The sequence below is a fragment of the Dama dama genome, chromosome 12, assembly GCF_033118175.1.
Source record: "Dama dama isolate Ldn47 chromosome 12, ASM3311817v1, whole genome shotgun sequence".
Lineage (NCBI taxonomy): Eukaryota > Metazoa > Chordata > Mammalia > Artiodactyla > Cervidae > Dama > Dama dama.
Genome location: NC_083692.1, coordinates 77,597,717 through 77,612,563, shown reverse-complemented (window position 1 = coordinate 77,612,563; position 14,847 = coordinate 77,597,717). Strand labels below are relative to the sequence as shown.

Below are 14,847 nucleotides of genomic sequence, written 5' to 3'. Positions count from 1 at the left end.
GCTTGACGTAACATCTGTATAAGTACAGGTGATAAAACAGCTGTTTCCCTCCTGGACACTGAGGGTAGAAGGACTTTGCTCCACCTCATTTCCCAGGCTGACACCTATGGGGAAAGGAGAAGGGTTGTCAGATTTTTTAGCTCTAAAGTTTACTTTTCCTTTTCTACAATAACTAGAAGAAACCTGAATAAAGCCAGTCTTGGCATCTAAAGAATATCTACAAATACACTCTATTTCCCTTAAACCCTCAACCTTAAACTCACAATTCAGCTGTAGCCATAAAAACATGAATAAAACTCCAATGGGTGTCTTCATTGTTTTCCCCATTTAAGATCAATTGTGGATCTGCAATCTCTGGCCGGGAGAGCTGCTTATGTTACCAAGTGTCCCCTTCTTTTCTCTAGTGGTTTCTTTCATTATCTACCCAGCCAATAAGAAAAAGGCACTGCTTCTGCTCCAAGCCTATTCATTCAGAACCCACTCAAATGAACCCGCCACATGTTCTGATCGGCAGAGGTGCACCACCATCTGGTGGTCACATCTCTAGCTACTGAACTCTTTGGTTAAATGTTCTTCTCATACCCTGTGCTTATGAGGGGCTCGGATGCATAAAAATAGCATGAGATTAAACAAATTAGGTGTATATCAGAGAGTAAATGCACAGTAAGAATGTAGAAATTAAGATTTAAATCTGCACAGGATTGAGTCACTGTTAATAAGTTGGAAGAAGGTAAATGCTGTTGACATTTATTCAGATTTGAAATCAGGAAAGCACCATGATTTACTCTCTCAAACAAAGAAAATGCAAAATCTTCCTTTTCAGCCAAATCTAACATCTCCATTTGAGTGTATGGGGAAAAAATCTGTGAAAGGAACATGAAAATCAAAGAGCAGAGAAGATCATTTGATATTTCAAAGATCTACTAACTCAACCTCTGCTCCTCTAAGCTGGTCTTGCCCACTACTTTGCTAGTCCCAGAGAATTGACAGTACCATCAGTCAAAATGTGGAAACTTCCTTCAACAAAGATTGTGATGAGGTAAAGGACCAAATCTCAATGTAAAGCAGTAGGAGGAAGCTCTATGAGTTAGGAAACAGTTCAACCTGTAGATTGTGTTGATTTACAATGAGAAGTCAGACATTCTTTAGGAAATCTATTCCTATTGCTTATGTGGATTATATTCTGCAAAGTATTGAGAGAAAGTAAAAATCCTCATAAAACATCAAGCTGCAGATTCAGAAAACAACCATATGTAAATTTATACTACAGATGTTTTTACTCTCTGATATCAAAAGGTATGAAAGTGAAAGTTTCTCAGTCATGTCCAACTCTTACAACCCCATGGACTATAGTGTCCATAGAGTTCTCCAGGCCAGAATACTGGAGTGGGTAGCCATTCCCTTCCACAGGGGATCTTCCCAACCCAGGGATCAAACCCAGGTCTCCCACATTGCAAGCAGATTCTTTACCAGCTGAGCTACCAGGGAAGCCCATCAAGAGGCATGGCCTAGCCTAAGTGCTATGACTAACTCACATCTTAATGAAATTTCCTCTAAAATATATACCAACTCTTAGGGCATGAATCTCTGCTGCCTTGGCTATTGCTGGCTCAGTTTCTAGACTCTATCATTTTTCTCCCAAACTCCACTACAGTTTTCTTTTCCCAAGACCTTAATAAAGTTCTTCAATTCTGTAAACTTCCAGAATTATCTCCCTCTCCTTTGTCATCTACTTTAATAACTTGGCATTTTCAAATTACCTCTGTAAGAAAAGAAAAGAAAAAAAAAAAAAAACTGAGGAATCTTAAATATTGCCTGTGTTTACTATGGGAGTAGTACAAATAGGTAACTGATCCAAATAGGTTAGGTAAAAATAATTGACCATGAAAAGTGAAAGCAAGATTAACTCATTTATAGAAGTGAAGGCCCTTTTTTGTGATCTGTACTCACGGGTCTTCTGGAGGTATGAAGAATGAATATAATCTCTCACTCACATTTGCACCCTTAAAGATTTAAGGACAGCTAAGATAAAGAATCAGAAATCAACACATAAATTTGTATGTAAATGCAAAATGTATGTTTTTACATATATAAACTGTTTCTATTCCAAAGTGAAAGTAGCTCAGTCATGTCTGACTCTGCGACACCCATGGACTGTAGCCCACCAGGCTTCTCTGTCCATGGGATTCTCCAGATAAGAATACTGGAGTGTTAGGTTATTTATTTGGTTTTTTTCTTGTTTCTTGATGTAAGCCTGTAATGCTATGAATCTTCCCCTAAGCACTGCTTTTACAGTGTCCCATAGGTTTTGGGTTGTTGTGTTTTCATTTTCATTCATTTCTATACATATTTTGATTTCTTTTTTGATTTCTTCTATGATTTGTTGGTTATTCAGAAGTGTGTTGTTTAGCCTCCATATGTTTGAATTTTTAACAATTTTTTTCCTGTAATTGAAATCTAATCTTACTGCACTGTGGTCAGAAAAGATGACTGGAATGATTTCATTTTTTTTGAATTTTCCAAGACCAGATTTATGGCCCAGGATGTGATCTATTCTGGAGAAGGTTCCTTGTGCACTTGAGAAAAAGGTGAAGTTGATTGTTTTGGGGTGAAATGTCCTATAGATATCAATTAGGTCTAGCTGGTCCATTGTGTCATTCAAGGTTTGTGTTTCCTTGTTAATTTTCTGTTTAGTTGATCTATCCATAGTTGTGAGTGGGGTATTAAAGTCTCCCACTATTATTGTGTTACTATTAATTTCCTCTTTCATACTCGTTAGCGTTTGCCGTACATATTGCGGTGCTCCTATGTTGGGTGCATATATATTTATAATTGTTATATCTTCTTCTTGGATTGATCCTTTGATCATTATATAGTTTCCTTCTTTGTCTCTTTTCACATCCTTTATTTGAAAGTCTATTTTATCTGATATGAGTATTGCGACTCCTGCTTTCTTTTGGTCTCCGTTTGCATGAAATATTTTTTTCCAGCCCTTCACTTTTAGTCTGTATGTGTCTCTTGTTTTGAGGTGGGTCTCTTGTAGACAGCATATATAGGGGTCTTGTTTTTGTATCCATTCAGCCAATCTTTGTCTTTTGGTTGGGGCATTCAACCCATTTACATTTAGGGTAATTATTGATAGGTGTGGTCCCGTTGCCATTTACTTTGTTGTTTTGGGTTCACGTTTATACAACCTTTCTGCATTTCCTGTCTAGAGAAGATCCTTTAGCATTTGTTGAAGAGCTGGTTTGGTGGTGCTGAATTCTCTCAGCTTTTGTTTATCTGTAAAGCTTTTGAATTCTCCTTCATATCTGAATGAGATCCTTGCTGGATACAGTAATCTAGGTTGTAGGTTATTCTCTTTCATTACTTTCAGTACGTCCTGCCATTCCCTTCTGGCCTGGAGGGTTTCTATTGATAGATCAGCTGTTATCCTTATGGGGATCCCTTTGTGTGTTATTTGTTGTTTCTCCCTTGTTGCTTTTAATATTTGTTCTTTGTGCTTGATCTTTGTTAATTTGATTAATATTCCAAAACTGAACCAAGAAGAAATAGAAGATCTTAACAGACCCATCACAAGCAAGGAAATCGAAACTGTAATCAAAAATCTTCCAGCAAACAAAAGCCCAGGACCAGATGGCCTCACAGCTGAATTCTACCAAAAATTTAGAGAAGAGCTAACACCTATCTTACTCAAACTCTTCCAGAAAATTGCAGATGAAGGTAAGCTTCCAAACTCATTCTATGAGGCCACCATCGCCCTAATTTCAAAACCAGACAAAGATGCCACAAAAAAAGAAAACTACAGGCCAATATCACTGATGAACATAGATGCAAAAATCCTTAACAAAATTCTAGCAAACAGAATCCAACAACATATTAAAAAAATCATACACCATGACCAAGTGGGCTTTATCCCAGGAATGCAAGGATTCTTTAATATCTGCAAATCAATCAATGTAATACACCACATTAACAAATTGAAAGATAAAAACCATATGATTATGTCAATAGATGCAGAGAAAGCCTTTGACAAAATTCAACACTCGTTTATGATTAAAACTCTCCAGAAAGCAGGAATAGAAGGAACATACCTCAACATAACAAAAGCTATATATGACAAACCCACAGCAAGCATCACCCTCAACGGTGAAAAATTGAAAGCATTTCCCCTGAAATCAGGAGCAAGACAAGGGTGCCCACTCTCACCACTACTATTCAACATAGTGTTGGAAGTTTTGGCCACAGCAATCAGAGCAGAAAAAGAAGTAAAAGGAATCCAGATAGGAAAAGAAGAAGTAAAACTCTCACTGTTTGCAGATGACATGATCCTCTACATAGAAAACCCTAAAGACTCTACCAGAAAATTACTAGAGCTAATCAGTGAATATAGTAAAGTTGCAGGATATAAAATTAACACACAAAAATCCCTTGCATTCCTATATACTAACAATGAAAAAACAGAAAGAGAAATTAAAGAAACAATACCATTCACCATTGCAACAAAAAGAATAAAATTCTTAGGAGTATATCTACCTAAAGAAACAAAAGACCTATACATAGAAAACTATAAAACACTGATGAAAGAAATCAAAGAGGACACAAACAGATGGAGAAACATACCGTGTTCATGGATTGGAAGAATCAATATTGTCAAAATAGCTATTCTACCTAAAGCAATTTATAGATTCAATGCAATCCCTATCAAGTTACCAACGGTATTTTTCACAGAACTAGACCAAAGAATTTCACAATTTGTATGGAAATACAAAAAACCTCGAATAGCCAAAGTAATCTTGAGAAAGAAGAATGGAACAGGAGGAATCAACCTGCCTGACTTCAGACTCCACTACAAAGCCACAGTCATCAAGACAGTATGGTACTGGCACAAAGACAGAAATATAGATCAATGGAACAGAATAGAAAGCCCAGAGATAAATCCACGAACCTATGGACAACTTATCTTTGACAAAGGAGGCAAGGATATACAATGGAAAAAAGACAGCCTCTTTAACAAGTGGTGCTGGGATAACTGGTCAACCACTTGTAAAAGAATGAAACTAGAACACTTTCAAACACCATACACAAAAATAAACTCAAAATGGATTAAAGATCTAAATGTAAGACCAGAAACTATAAAAATCCTAGAGGAGAACATAGGCAAAACACTCTCCGACATAAACCACAGCAAGATCCTCTATGACCCACCTCCCAGAATATTGGAAATAAAAGCAAAACTAAACAAATGGGACCTAATGAAACTTAGAAGCTTTTGCACTACAAAGGAAACTATAAGTAAGGTGAAAAGACAGCCCTCAGATTGGGAGAAAATAATAGCAAATGAAGAAACAGACAAAGGATTAATCTCAAAAATATACAAGCAACTCCTGCAGCTCAATTCCAGAAAAATAAATGACCCAATCAAAACATGGGCCAAAGAACTAAACAGACATTTCTCCAAAGAAGACATACAGATGGCTAACAAACACATGAAAAGATGCTCAACATCACTCACTATCAGAGAAATGCAAATCAAAACCACAATGAGGTACCATTACACGCCAGTCAGGATGGCTGCTATCCAAAAGTCTACAAGCAATAAATGCTGGAGAGGGTGTGGAGAGAAGGGAACCCTCTTACACTGTTGGTGGGAATGCAAACTAGTACAGCCACTATGGAGAACAGTGTGGAGATTTCTTTAAAAACTGGAAATAGAACTGCCATATGACCCAGCAATCCCACTTCTGGGCATACACACTGAGGAAACCAGATCTGAAAGAGACACGTGTACCCCAATGTTCATCACAGCACTGTTTATAATAGCCAGGACATGGAAGCAACCTAGATGCCCATCAGCAGATGAATGGATAAGGAAGCTGTGGTACATATACACCATGGAATATTACTCAGCTGTTAAAAAGAATTCATTTGAATCAGTCCTAATGAGATGGATGAAACTGGAGCCCCTTATACAGAGTGAAGTAAGCCAGAAAGATAAAGAACATTACAGCATACTAACACATATATATGGGATTTAGAAAGATGGTAATGATAACCCTATATGCAAAACAGAAAAAGAGACACAGAGATACAGAACAGACTTTTGACCTCTGTGAGAGAATGTGAGGGTGGGATATTTCAAAAGAACAGCATGTATACTATCTATGGTGAAACAGATCACCAGCCCAGGTGGGATGCATGAGACAAGTGCTCGAGCCTGGTGCACTGGGAAGACCCAGAGGAATCGGGTGGAGAGGGAGGTGGGAGGGGGGATCGGGATGGGGAATACGTGTAAATCTATGGCTGATTCATATCAATTTATGACAAAAAAATAAATTAATTAAAAAAAAAAAAAGAATACTGGAGTGGGTAGCTGTCCCCTTCTCCACCGGATCTTCCCCATCCAGGTTTCAAACCCGGGTCCCCTGCACTGTAGGCAGATTCTTTACCATCTGAGCTACCAGACATCCTCTATTCTTTCAACCATCCTCCATAGGATATAATTCCCAAATAACTTATTGGGAGATTTGTCCTCCTCTAAGAGACAGAGAGACTTTAGGTCAGTGTTTTCCCTTTCAAGTTATGGTATCCAGGACAGAACAGTATAGTTTGAAAATGCTCTGCTCAGCACAGTGTTCCACATATTAAAGTTGAGTACAGGCACAGCCATCCCCTGGGCAAAATTTACTGCCCCCAAAATATTTCATTGAACATTGCCTGACTTACCATAAAAAGATGTTGATCTGAGAAGGCTTTTTCTAGTATCTTCATGGACTGTCAAGCAGAATGAGGACAATATTCCCCCATGGTCTTTAGATCCAATAATCATTTTTATAACAATGTATTAGTGATGCTCTATACTTATATCTTGCCTTCAAGAAATCCCCTGAAATAATGAATATAGCTGCTATTTCTAGGAACGTTCTTAAAGTATATCTGAGTGTTGACATGGCACATTTACTTTCGGCTTTATTACTACAGAAGCCTGTGAAGGATGGACTGGTCTGCTGGTAAGAACAAAGGCTCAACCTGAGGCTCCTTTCCTGCCCTAAGTATCAAATATTCATATAAATTGGGATTCTTCATTCAGGTGGTCAAATAGGTTCCCACATCCAAACCTACAGTGACCTAAATGGCTGGCCTTACATTAATTTCTCTCTGCTCAGAAATATGGCCTTACAGGAAGAAAACAGGGGGAAAGATGCTAAAGAAGAAGTGAGAAAAATCCAATTTCTTTCTTCTCCCAAATCAGTTAGTATCTAATTGCTTTCTACTGTCATCTTGGATTAGTTTCTGTTTTGTAAAATGAAGTTGGATTAAAGAATTTCCAAAAGCTCTTCTTTTCTACTATTTAATAAAGCAAATATTTATTGAGGACCGGTTATGTGCAATGTAGAGTGACATGAGAGTGGGGAGAAATCGCCTGCATCATGGAACCTCAAGACCATTTTCACATCCCCATGTGGTCTCGGGGGACTGAGGTTGTCACAAAGCAATATGGGGGTCTCTTCAGAAGCAGAGGCAGGGTCCTTGGGAACAGATCAGATCTGGGTTTTCACTTATGAGATTAATGTCAGATCAAGGTGAACCTAAGTCTGAAGTAAAATGGAATAAAATGGGACTTCACTCACTGAGTATCAAGATCACCACATGGATGAGCCATAGGTAAGCAGGGAACTTGTTTCCAGAGACATATTTTTAATTTTTTCTATAACATATATTTCTTATTGAAAAAAAGAAAGAAATAAAGAAGCTCAGTGACTTATGGAACCTGAAGGAGGTGGATGAACTCCCTCACAGGTAAAGAAAAAAATTATTTCTCAATCAGCCTAACTGCATTCTGGCTTATAGCTCCCTCATCCCAAGTCTGACTTGGGTACTCAAGATTCCCAGACAAGGATGACTATAGAATTTGTGGGACTCCATGCAAAATGAAAATCTGAGGTCCCTTGTTCAGAAAAACAGAAAAAAGTGACACTAAGAAAATACAAATATCTTCAAAAATATTTTCTTACTTAAAAAAGGCAATAGAGTTTATGCGTGCATGAGTGCTAAGTTGCTTTAGTCATGTCTGACTCTTTGTGGCCCTATGGAATGTAACTCACCAGGCTCTTCTGTCCGTGGGATTCTCCAGGGAAGAATACTGGAGTGGGTTGCCATGCCCTCCTCCAGGCGATCTTTCGCACCCAGGGACTGAACCCATGTGTCTTACATCTCCTGCATTGTTAGGCAGGTTTTCTATCCCTAGCACCATCTGGGAAGCCCAGTAGAGTTTATAATGATATATTAAATAACAACATAAATTTAAAACTTGCAAAAAATATTTTGGATCTTAATTCTATATAAATTAATAACAAATACTTTATAAATATCATATCTTGATAATAAGATTTGCCTGGCTTGCTTTTCTGCAAATTAATTCATTAGGATATAAAAATTATAACTTTAACAATTTAATTTCAATTAATATAATTGAAAGCAATGTCAGTTGCTATTGGTAAATGCAAGATTGTAAACAAAATTCTTGATAATTTTTAATTTTGAAAATATTTCTGTTGATGTAACTGATACTAGAGCTCTTGAGTATTTTGTGTGTTATAACAACATAATATAAATATCTGATAAATTCGTTTGAAAGATAAATTCTAGTAAATCCAGAGTTGATGTCTCTAGTGGAACAATTTTTGTAGAAATGACTTAATTCTTCAAACCAATCAATTTCATTCTGGATTTAATGCCAAATATAAATTTATACAGGGACATTTTAATGTTTTCACTGACATTCTCTGTAACTTGTGGAGGGCATATAAGACTAAAACTGGCTTCATGACTTATTTATAATTAAGTGCTTATTTATACATCTCATCACTGTTTAATTACAGGAGAAGTGAGTATAAATTATTTTCTATGTTAGTAATTGTTTCATTGGGTTAATTCAAACATGAAAATACTATTCTGTTTCATTGAAACTATTATTACATGCAATTTTAATTTCTACACATATGAAAATTTGCTTTCCAATGTAGCAGCAACTTTCAAAACCATAGTTTCTCATTTTCAGAGAATTCTAATATCTCTCCCACAAGCATTATTGTGATATTGATATATAAACTTTTATTTTGTAATAATTGACCGATAAAGTTTGCTGCTACCCACTTTAGGATCCTGCAGAGTCAGAGACTGACTCAACCTTCTATCAAAGGCTACTGTGGGGACACGTGCCAGCCCATGGAGGGGCGGGGCTGAGGCAGCTGCAGTTTGGGCACAGGCTGCAGGCCACCTGGGAGCACCGTGCTTCCACCGCACAGAGGTAGGTGGCTGCGTCTTCCAGCTGGGAGGCTGTGATGTGTAGGGTACTATACAGCTCCTTGGAATTCACTGTGGAACTCAGTCTTTCATTCTGCTTTGTCCCTGAAGCTATGAAAAACATACTGATGAGGCTGCCTCCAGGATTCTGCTGGAACCACTGCAGAGTCCTCACTGTGGAAGAAAAATTGCACCTCAGCGTACAGTTGGCTCCCTCCTGCAGATTCAGGACTGAAGGGCTCTGCTCCACGTTCACTGCTCTCACCCCTGCTTGGGAAGAGAAAAACAAACACATATGTCTCAGGGGAGTCATGGATGCAGTTTCCAGGCCTGAAACTATCTCAGGAGACACCATGAGGATGTAGGACCATATAGGAGCTCTGGGTCAGTTCACCTTCCCTCCCTCCCCAGCTGCACTCTAGGACAACCCAGACTCACAGCAAACCTGGGCCCACAGAAGCCCCAGCAAGGCTTCCCGCCACCGCTTCATGACTCCTTGCTCAGTTACTGGGGTACCTCTGCCCCCACTCTGGAGGGTGGAGAGTTTTGGGTCCAGAGAAGTTTTCTTACTGTCAAATTGTTCCAGTTTTACTGGAACTCACCAGTATTACTGAGAACCAGTCACATTTGAGCTCTGCCATTCACTTAACAGAAAGCTCCACCCACAGCCACCAGGGAGATTGTGCAGTAATCTCTCCAAAACTGTGGTTGCAAACATTGCAGGAGGGTAGGAACAATATTTGTAGTATATGAAGATATAAGCATTTTTTGTTTTTTATTTGTTTGTTGGTTGGTTTGTTTTTTAATTTATTTATTTTTTCAGTGGGTTTTGTCATACATTGATATGAATCAGCAATAGATTCCCCATCCCGATCCCCCCTCCCACCTCCCTCTCCACCCGATTCCTCTGGGTCTTCCCAGTGCACCAGGCTCGAGCACTTGTCTTATGCATCCCACCTGGGCTGGTGACCTGTTTCACCATAGATAATATACATGCTGTTCTTTCGCAACATCTGACCCTCACCTTCTCCCACAGAGTTCAAAAGTCTGTTCTGTATCTCTGTGTCTCTTTTTCTGTTTTGCATATAGGGTTGTCGTTACCATCTTTCTAAATTCCATATATATGTGTTAGTATGCTGTAATGTTCTTTATCTTTCTGGCTTACTTCTCTCTGTATAATGGGCTCCAGTTTCATCCATCTCATTAGAACTGGTTCAAATGAATTCTTTTTAATGGCTGAGTAATATTCCATGGTGTATATGTACCACAGCTTCCTTATCCATTCATCTGCTGATGGGCATCTAGGTTGCTTCCATGTCCTGGCTATTATAAACAGTGCTGTGATGAACATTGGGGTACACTTGTCTCTTTCAGATCTGGTTTCCTCAGTGTGTATGCCCAGAAGTGGGATTGCTGGGTCATATGGCAGTTCTATTTCCAGTTTTTAAAGAAATCTCCACACTGTTCTCCATAGTGGCTGTACTAGTTTGCATTCCCACCAACAGTGTAAGAGGGTTCCCTTCTCTCCACACCCTCTCCAGCATTTATTGCTTGTAGACTTTTGGATAGCAGCCATCCTGACTGGCGTGTAATGGTACCTCATTGTGGTTTTGATTTGCATTTCTCTGATAGTGAGTGATGTTGAGCATCTTTTCATGTGTTTGTTAGCCATCTGTGTGTCTTCTTTGGAGAAATGTCCGTTTAGTCCTTCGGCCCACTTTTTGATTGGGTCATTTATTTTTCTGGAATTGAGCTTCAAGAGTTGCTTGTATATTTTTGAGATTAATCCTTTGTCTGTTTCTTCATTTGCTATTATTTTCTCCCAATCTGAGGGCTGTCTTTTCACCTTACTTATAGTTTCCTTTGTAGTGCAAAAGCTTCTAAGTTTCATTAGGTCCCATTTGTTTAGTTTTGCTTTTATTTCCAATATTCTGGGAGGTGGGTCATAGAGGATCTTGCTGTGGTTTATGTCGGAGAGTGTTTTGCCTATGTTCTCCTCTAGGATTTTTATAGTTTCTGGTCTTACATTTAGATCTTTAATCCATTTTGAGTTTATTTTTGTGTATGGTGTTTGAAAGTGTTCTAGTTTCATTCTTTTACAAGTGGTTGACCAGCTTTCCCAGCACCACTTGTTAAAGAGGTTGTCTTTTTTCCAAAGAAGGACACTACATAATGATCAAAGGATTAATGCAAGAAGAAGATATAACAATTATAAATTTATATGCACCCAACATAGGAGCACCACAATATGTACGGCAAACACTAACGAGTATGAAAGAGGAAATTAATAGTAACACAATAACAGTGGGAGACTTTAATACCCCACTCACAACTATGGATAGATCAACTAAACAGAAAATTAACAAGGAAACACAAACCTTGAATGACACAATGGACCAGCTAGACCTAATTGATATCTATAGGGCATTTCACCCCAAAACAATCAACTTCACCTTTTTCTCAAGTGCACAAGGAACCTTCTCCAGAATAGATCACATCCTGGGCCATAAATCTGGTCTTGGAAAATTCAAAAAAAATGAAATCATTCCAGTCATCTTTTCTGACCACAGTGCAGTAAGATTAGATTTCAATTACAGGAAAAAAATTGTTAAAAATTCAAACATATGGAGGCTAAATAACACGCTTCTGAATAACCAACAAATCATAGAAGAAATCAAAAAAGAAATCAAAATATGCATAGAAATGAATGAAAATGAAAACACAACAACCCAAAACCTATGGGATACTGTAAAAGCAGTGCTAAGGGGAAGGTTCATAGCATTACAGGCTCACATCAAGAAACAAGAAAAAAGCCAAATAAATAACCTAACTCTACACCTAAAGCAATTAGAGAAGGAAGAAATGAAGAACCCCAGGGTTAGTAAAAGGAAAGAAATCTTAAAAATTAGGGCAGAAATAAATGCAAAAGAAACTAAAGAGACCATAGCAAAAATCAACAAAGCTAAAAGCTGGTTTTTTGAAAAAAATAAACAAAAATGACAAACCATTAGCAAGACTCATTAAGAAGCAAAGAGAGAAGAACCAAATTAACAAAATTAGAAATGAAAATGGAGAGATCACAACAGACAACACTGAAATACATAGGATCATAAGAGACTACTACCAGCAGCTCTATGCCAATAAAATGGACAACTTGGATGAAATGGACAAATTCTTAGAAAAGTATAACCTTCCAAAACTGAACCAGGAAGAAATAGAAGATCTTAACAGACCCATCACAAGCAAGGAAATCGAAACTGTAATCAAAAATCTTCCAGCAAACAAAAGCCCAGGACCAGATGGCTTCACAGCTGAATTCTACCAAAAATTTAGAGAAGAGCTAACACCTATCTTACTCAAACTCTTCCAGAAAATTGCAGAGGAAGGTAAACTTCCAAACTCATTCTATGAGGCCACCATCACCCTAATTCCAAAACCAGACAAAGATGCCACAAAAAAAGAAAACTACAGGCCAATATCACTGATGAACATAGATGCAAAAATCCTTAAGATATAAGCATTTTAAAAAGACTTTATGTAAGAAAAGTTTGTGCAAGAGTATGTGAGAAAGGGTGGATGTTACTTCTGAGAGGATCATTGTCTCCACAGAGTTAAACCGAGCCCTGAAGAATCATAGAAAGAGTGAGCTCGCTCCCAAATTACTTAGAATGAGAGAGCATTTAAGAATTCAGTTGTATGACAATTAAGCCTTTAAAAAGAATAAAACATTGCCATTGGCTACAATATGGATGGACCTTGAGGGCATTATGCTGAGTGAAGTAGGTCAGACAAAGACAAATACCATATAGATACTCCACTCCATGTGGAGTTTTTGGTCTTTTTTTTTTTTTTTTAATTCAGGCTTATAGATGGAACAAATTAGTGGTTACCAAAGGCAGGGATGAGGGGTGGAAATGAAATAGATGAATGGGGTCAAAAGGTACAAACTCTAAGATATAAAATAAATGTTGTGGGGATGTAATGTATGGCAAGATGGCTATAGTTAATAATACTGTGTTGCATATTTGAAAGTTGCTAAGAGAGTAGATCTTGAAAGCTCTCATCATAAGAAAAAAAAATTGCAACATTGTATGACACGTTACTAGATTTCTTGTAATGATCATTCCACAATATATATAAATATCAAATCATTGTGTCATATACCTGAAACTAATACCGTGCTATATGTTCATTATACCTCACTTTTAAAAAATAATTCAGTTAAATGTAAATTCTAATAAAGGAAAACTGATACAAGCAGTATGTATGAAGACGGTGATACATTTTCTTGAAACTGAGAGCTCTAGAAACCCAAAAAGTACAGCTGTCATCTGCACAGAATATTATTCTAGTAAGATTTCAGTGGATTAAAAGAAACACAGGATATATGTATAATGTCCATTCTGACTTAACTTCCACCTCCCTCCTTCTCCTGCCCAACAGGCTAACAGATGTGCTAAACAGCTGATTCTGAAAAGGATACACATTGCTGGTCAAATTAAATATTGTCCTTTTCTCTCCTCTTTCTGTATTTCTTACTTTTTAATCCTTTCTTCTTTGCTCCTGAGTATTCCTGTGTCTTCTAGTCTCAGGGGAAATATATGAAAACTTCCTAGGTCCATGGAATTGTGAAAATTTAATCACAAAATTTAAATATTGACAACAGGTAATGGAGATGTTTCCTGTTGGGCTTCCATGCTCACAGAGCTTGGTAATATTAATATCCCCATTCCTCTACCTCTGCTCAGAGAATCATCCTCATAATGGATTTAGAGAGGTAAGGACTCCAACTTTCCTAAGTCTGTAGAGAAAGACAAAGCTGAAACTTCAGATAAACTTTACACAAACACGGTGCTCCCCTCTCCCCACTTCTGCTGTGCATCATCTGACTGTTCTGTGCTCTCTGGTTGTTGCTCAGTCACTTAATCTTGTCTGACTTTGTGGCCCCATGGACTGCAGCACAAGAGGCTTCCCTGTCCTTTACTGTCTCCCAGAGCTTGCTCAAACTCATGTCCGTTGAGCCGATGATGCCATCCAACCATTCATCCTCCTTCTCCTCCTGCCTTCAATCTTTCCCAGCATCAGGGTCTTTTCCTTTGAGTCAGCTCTTCACATCAGGTGGCCAAAGTACTGGAGCTTCAGCTTGAGCTTCAGCATCAATCCTTCTAATGAATATTCAGGACTGATTTCCTTTGGGATTGATTGGTTGATCTCCTTGCAGTCCAAGGAATTCTCAAGTGTCCTCTTCAACACCACAGTTCAAAGGCATCAATTCTTTGGCGCTCAGCCTTCATTATGGTCCACCTCACACATCCATACGTGAATACTGGAAAAACCATAGCTTTAACTAGACAGACCTTTGTTGGCAAAGTAATGTCTCTGCTTTTTTTTTTTCCCCATGCAAGTAGGTTGACTTTATCTGTATCAATTTTCTTTTGTGGTACACTCCCAAGTTTTGACAACTTGTTTAGCACAATTTAGCTGCAAACACTTAAAATAGTCTTTTTTTTCTCCCTTTCTTTTCTTTTTATTTTTTTATTG

At 38.0% G+C, this 14,847-nt stretch overlaps 1 gene segment (V, D, J or C); it reads right to left on the bottom strand.

Annotated features, from left to right (window-relative positions):
- Positions 1-9,196: 9,196 nt before the first annotated feature.
- LOC133067010 (T cell receptor alpha variable 22-like) lies at positions 9,197-9,825 on the bottom strand. The segment is given in 2 exon segments: positions 9,197-9,573; positions 9,745-9,825. Coding segments are annotated over 2 exon segments (429 nt in total).
- Between the last annotated feature and the right edge of the window lie 5,022 nt (positions 9,826-14,847).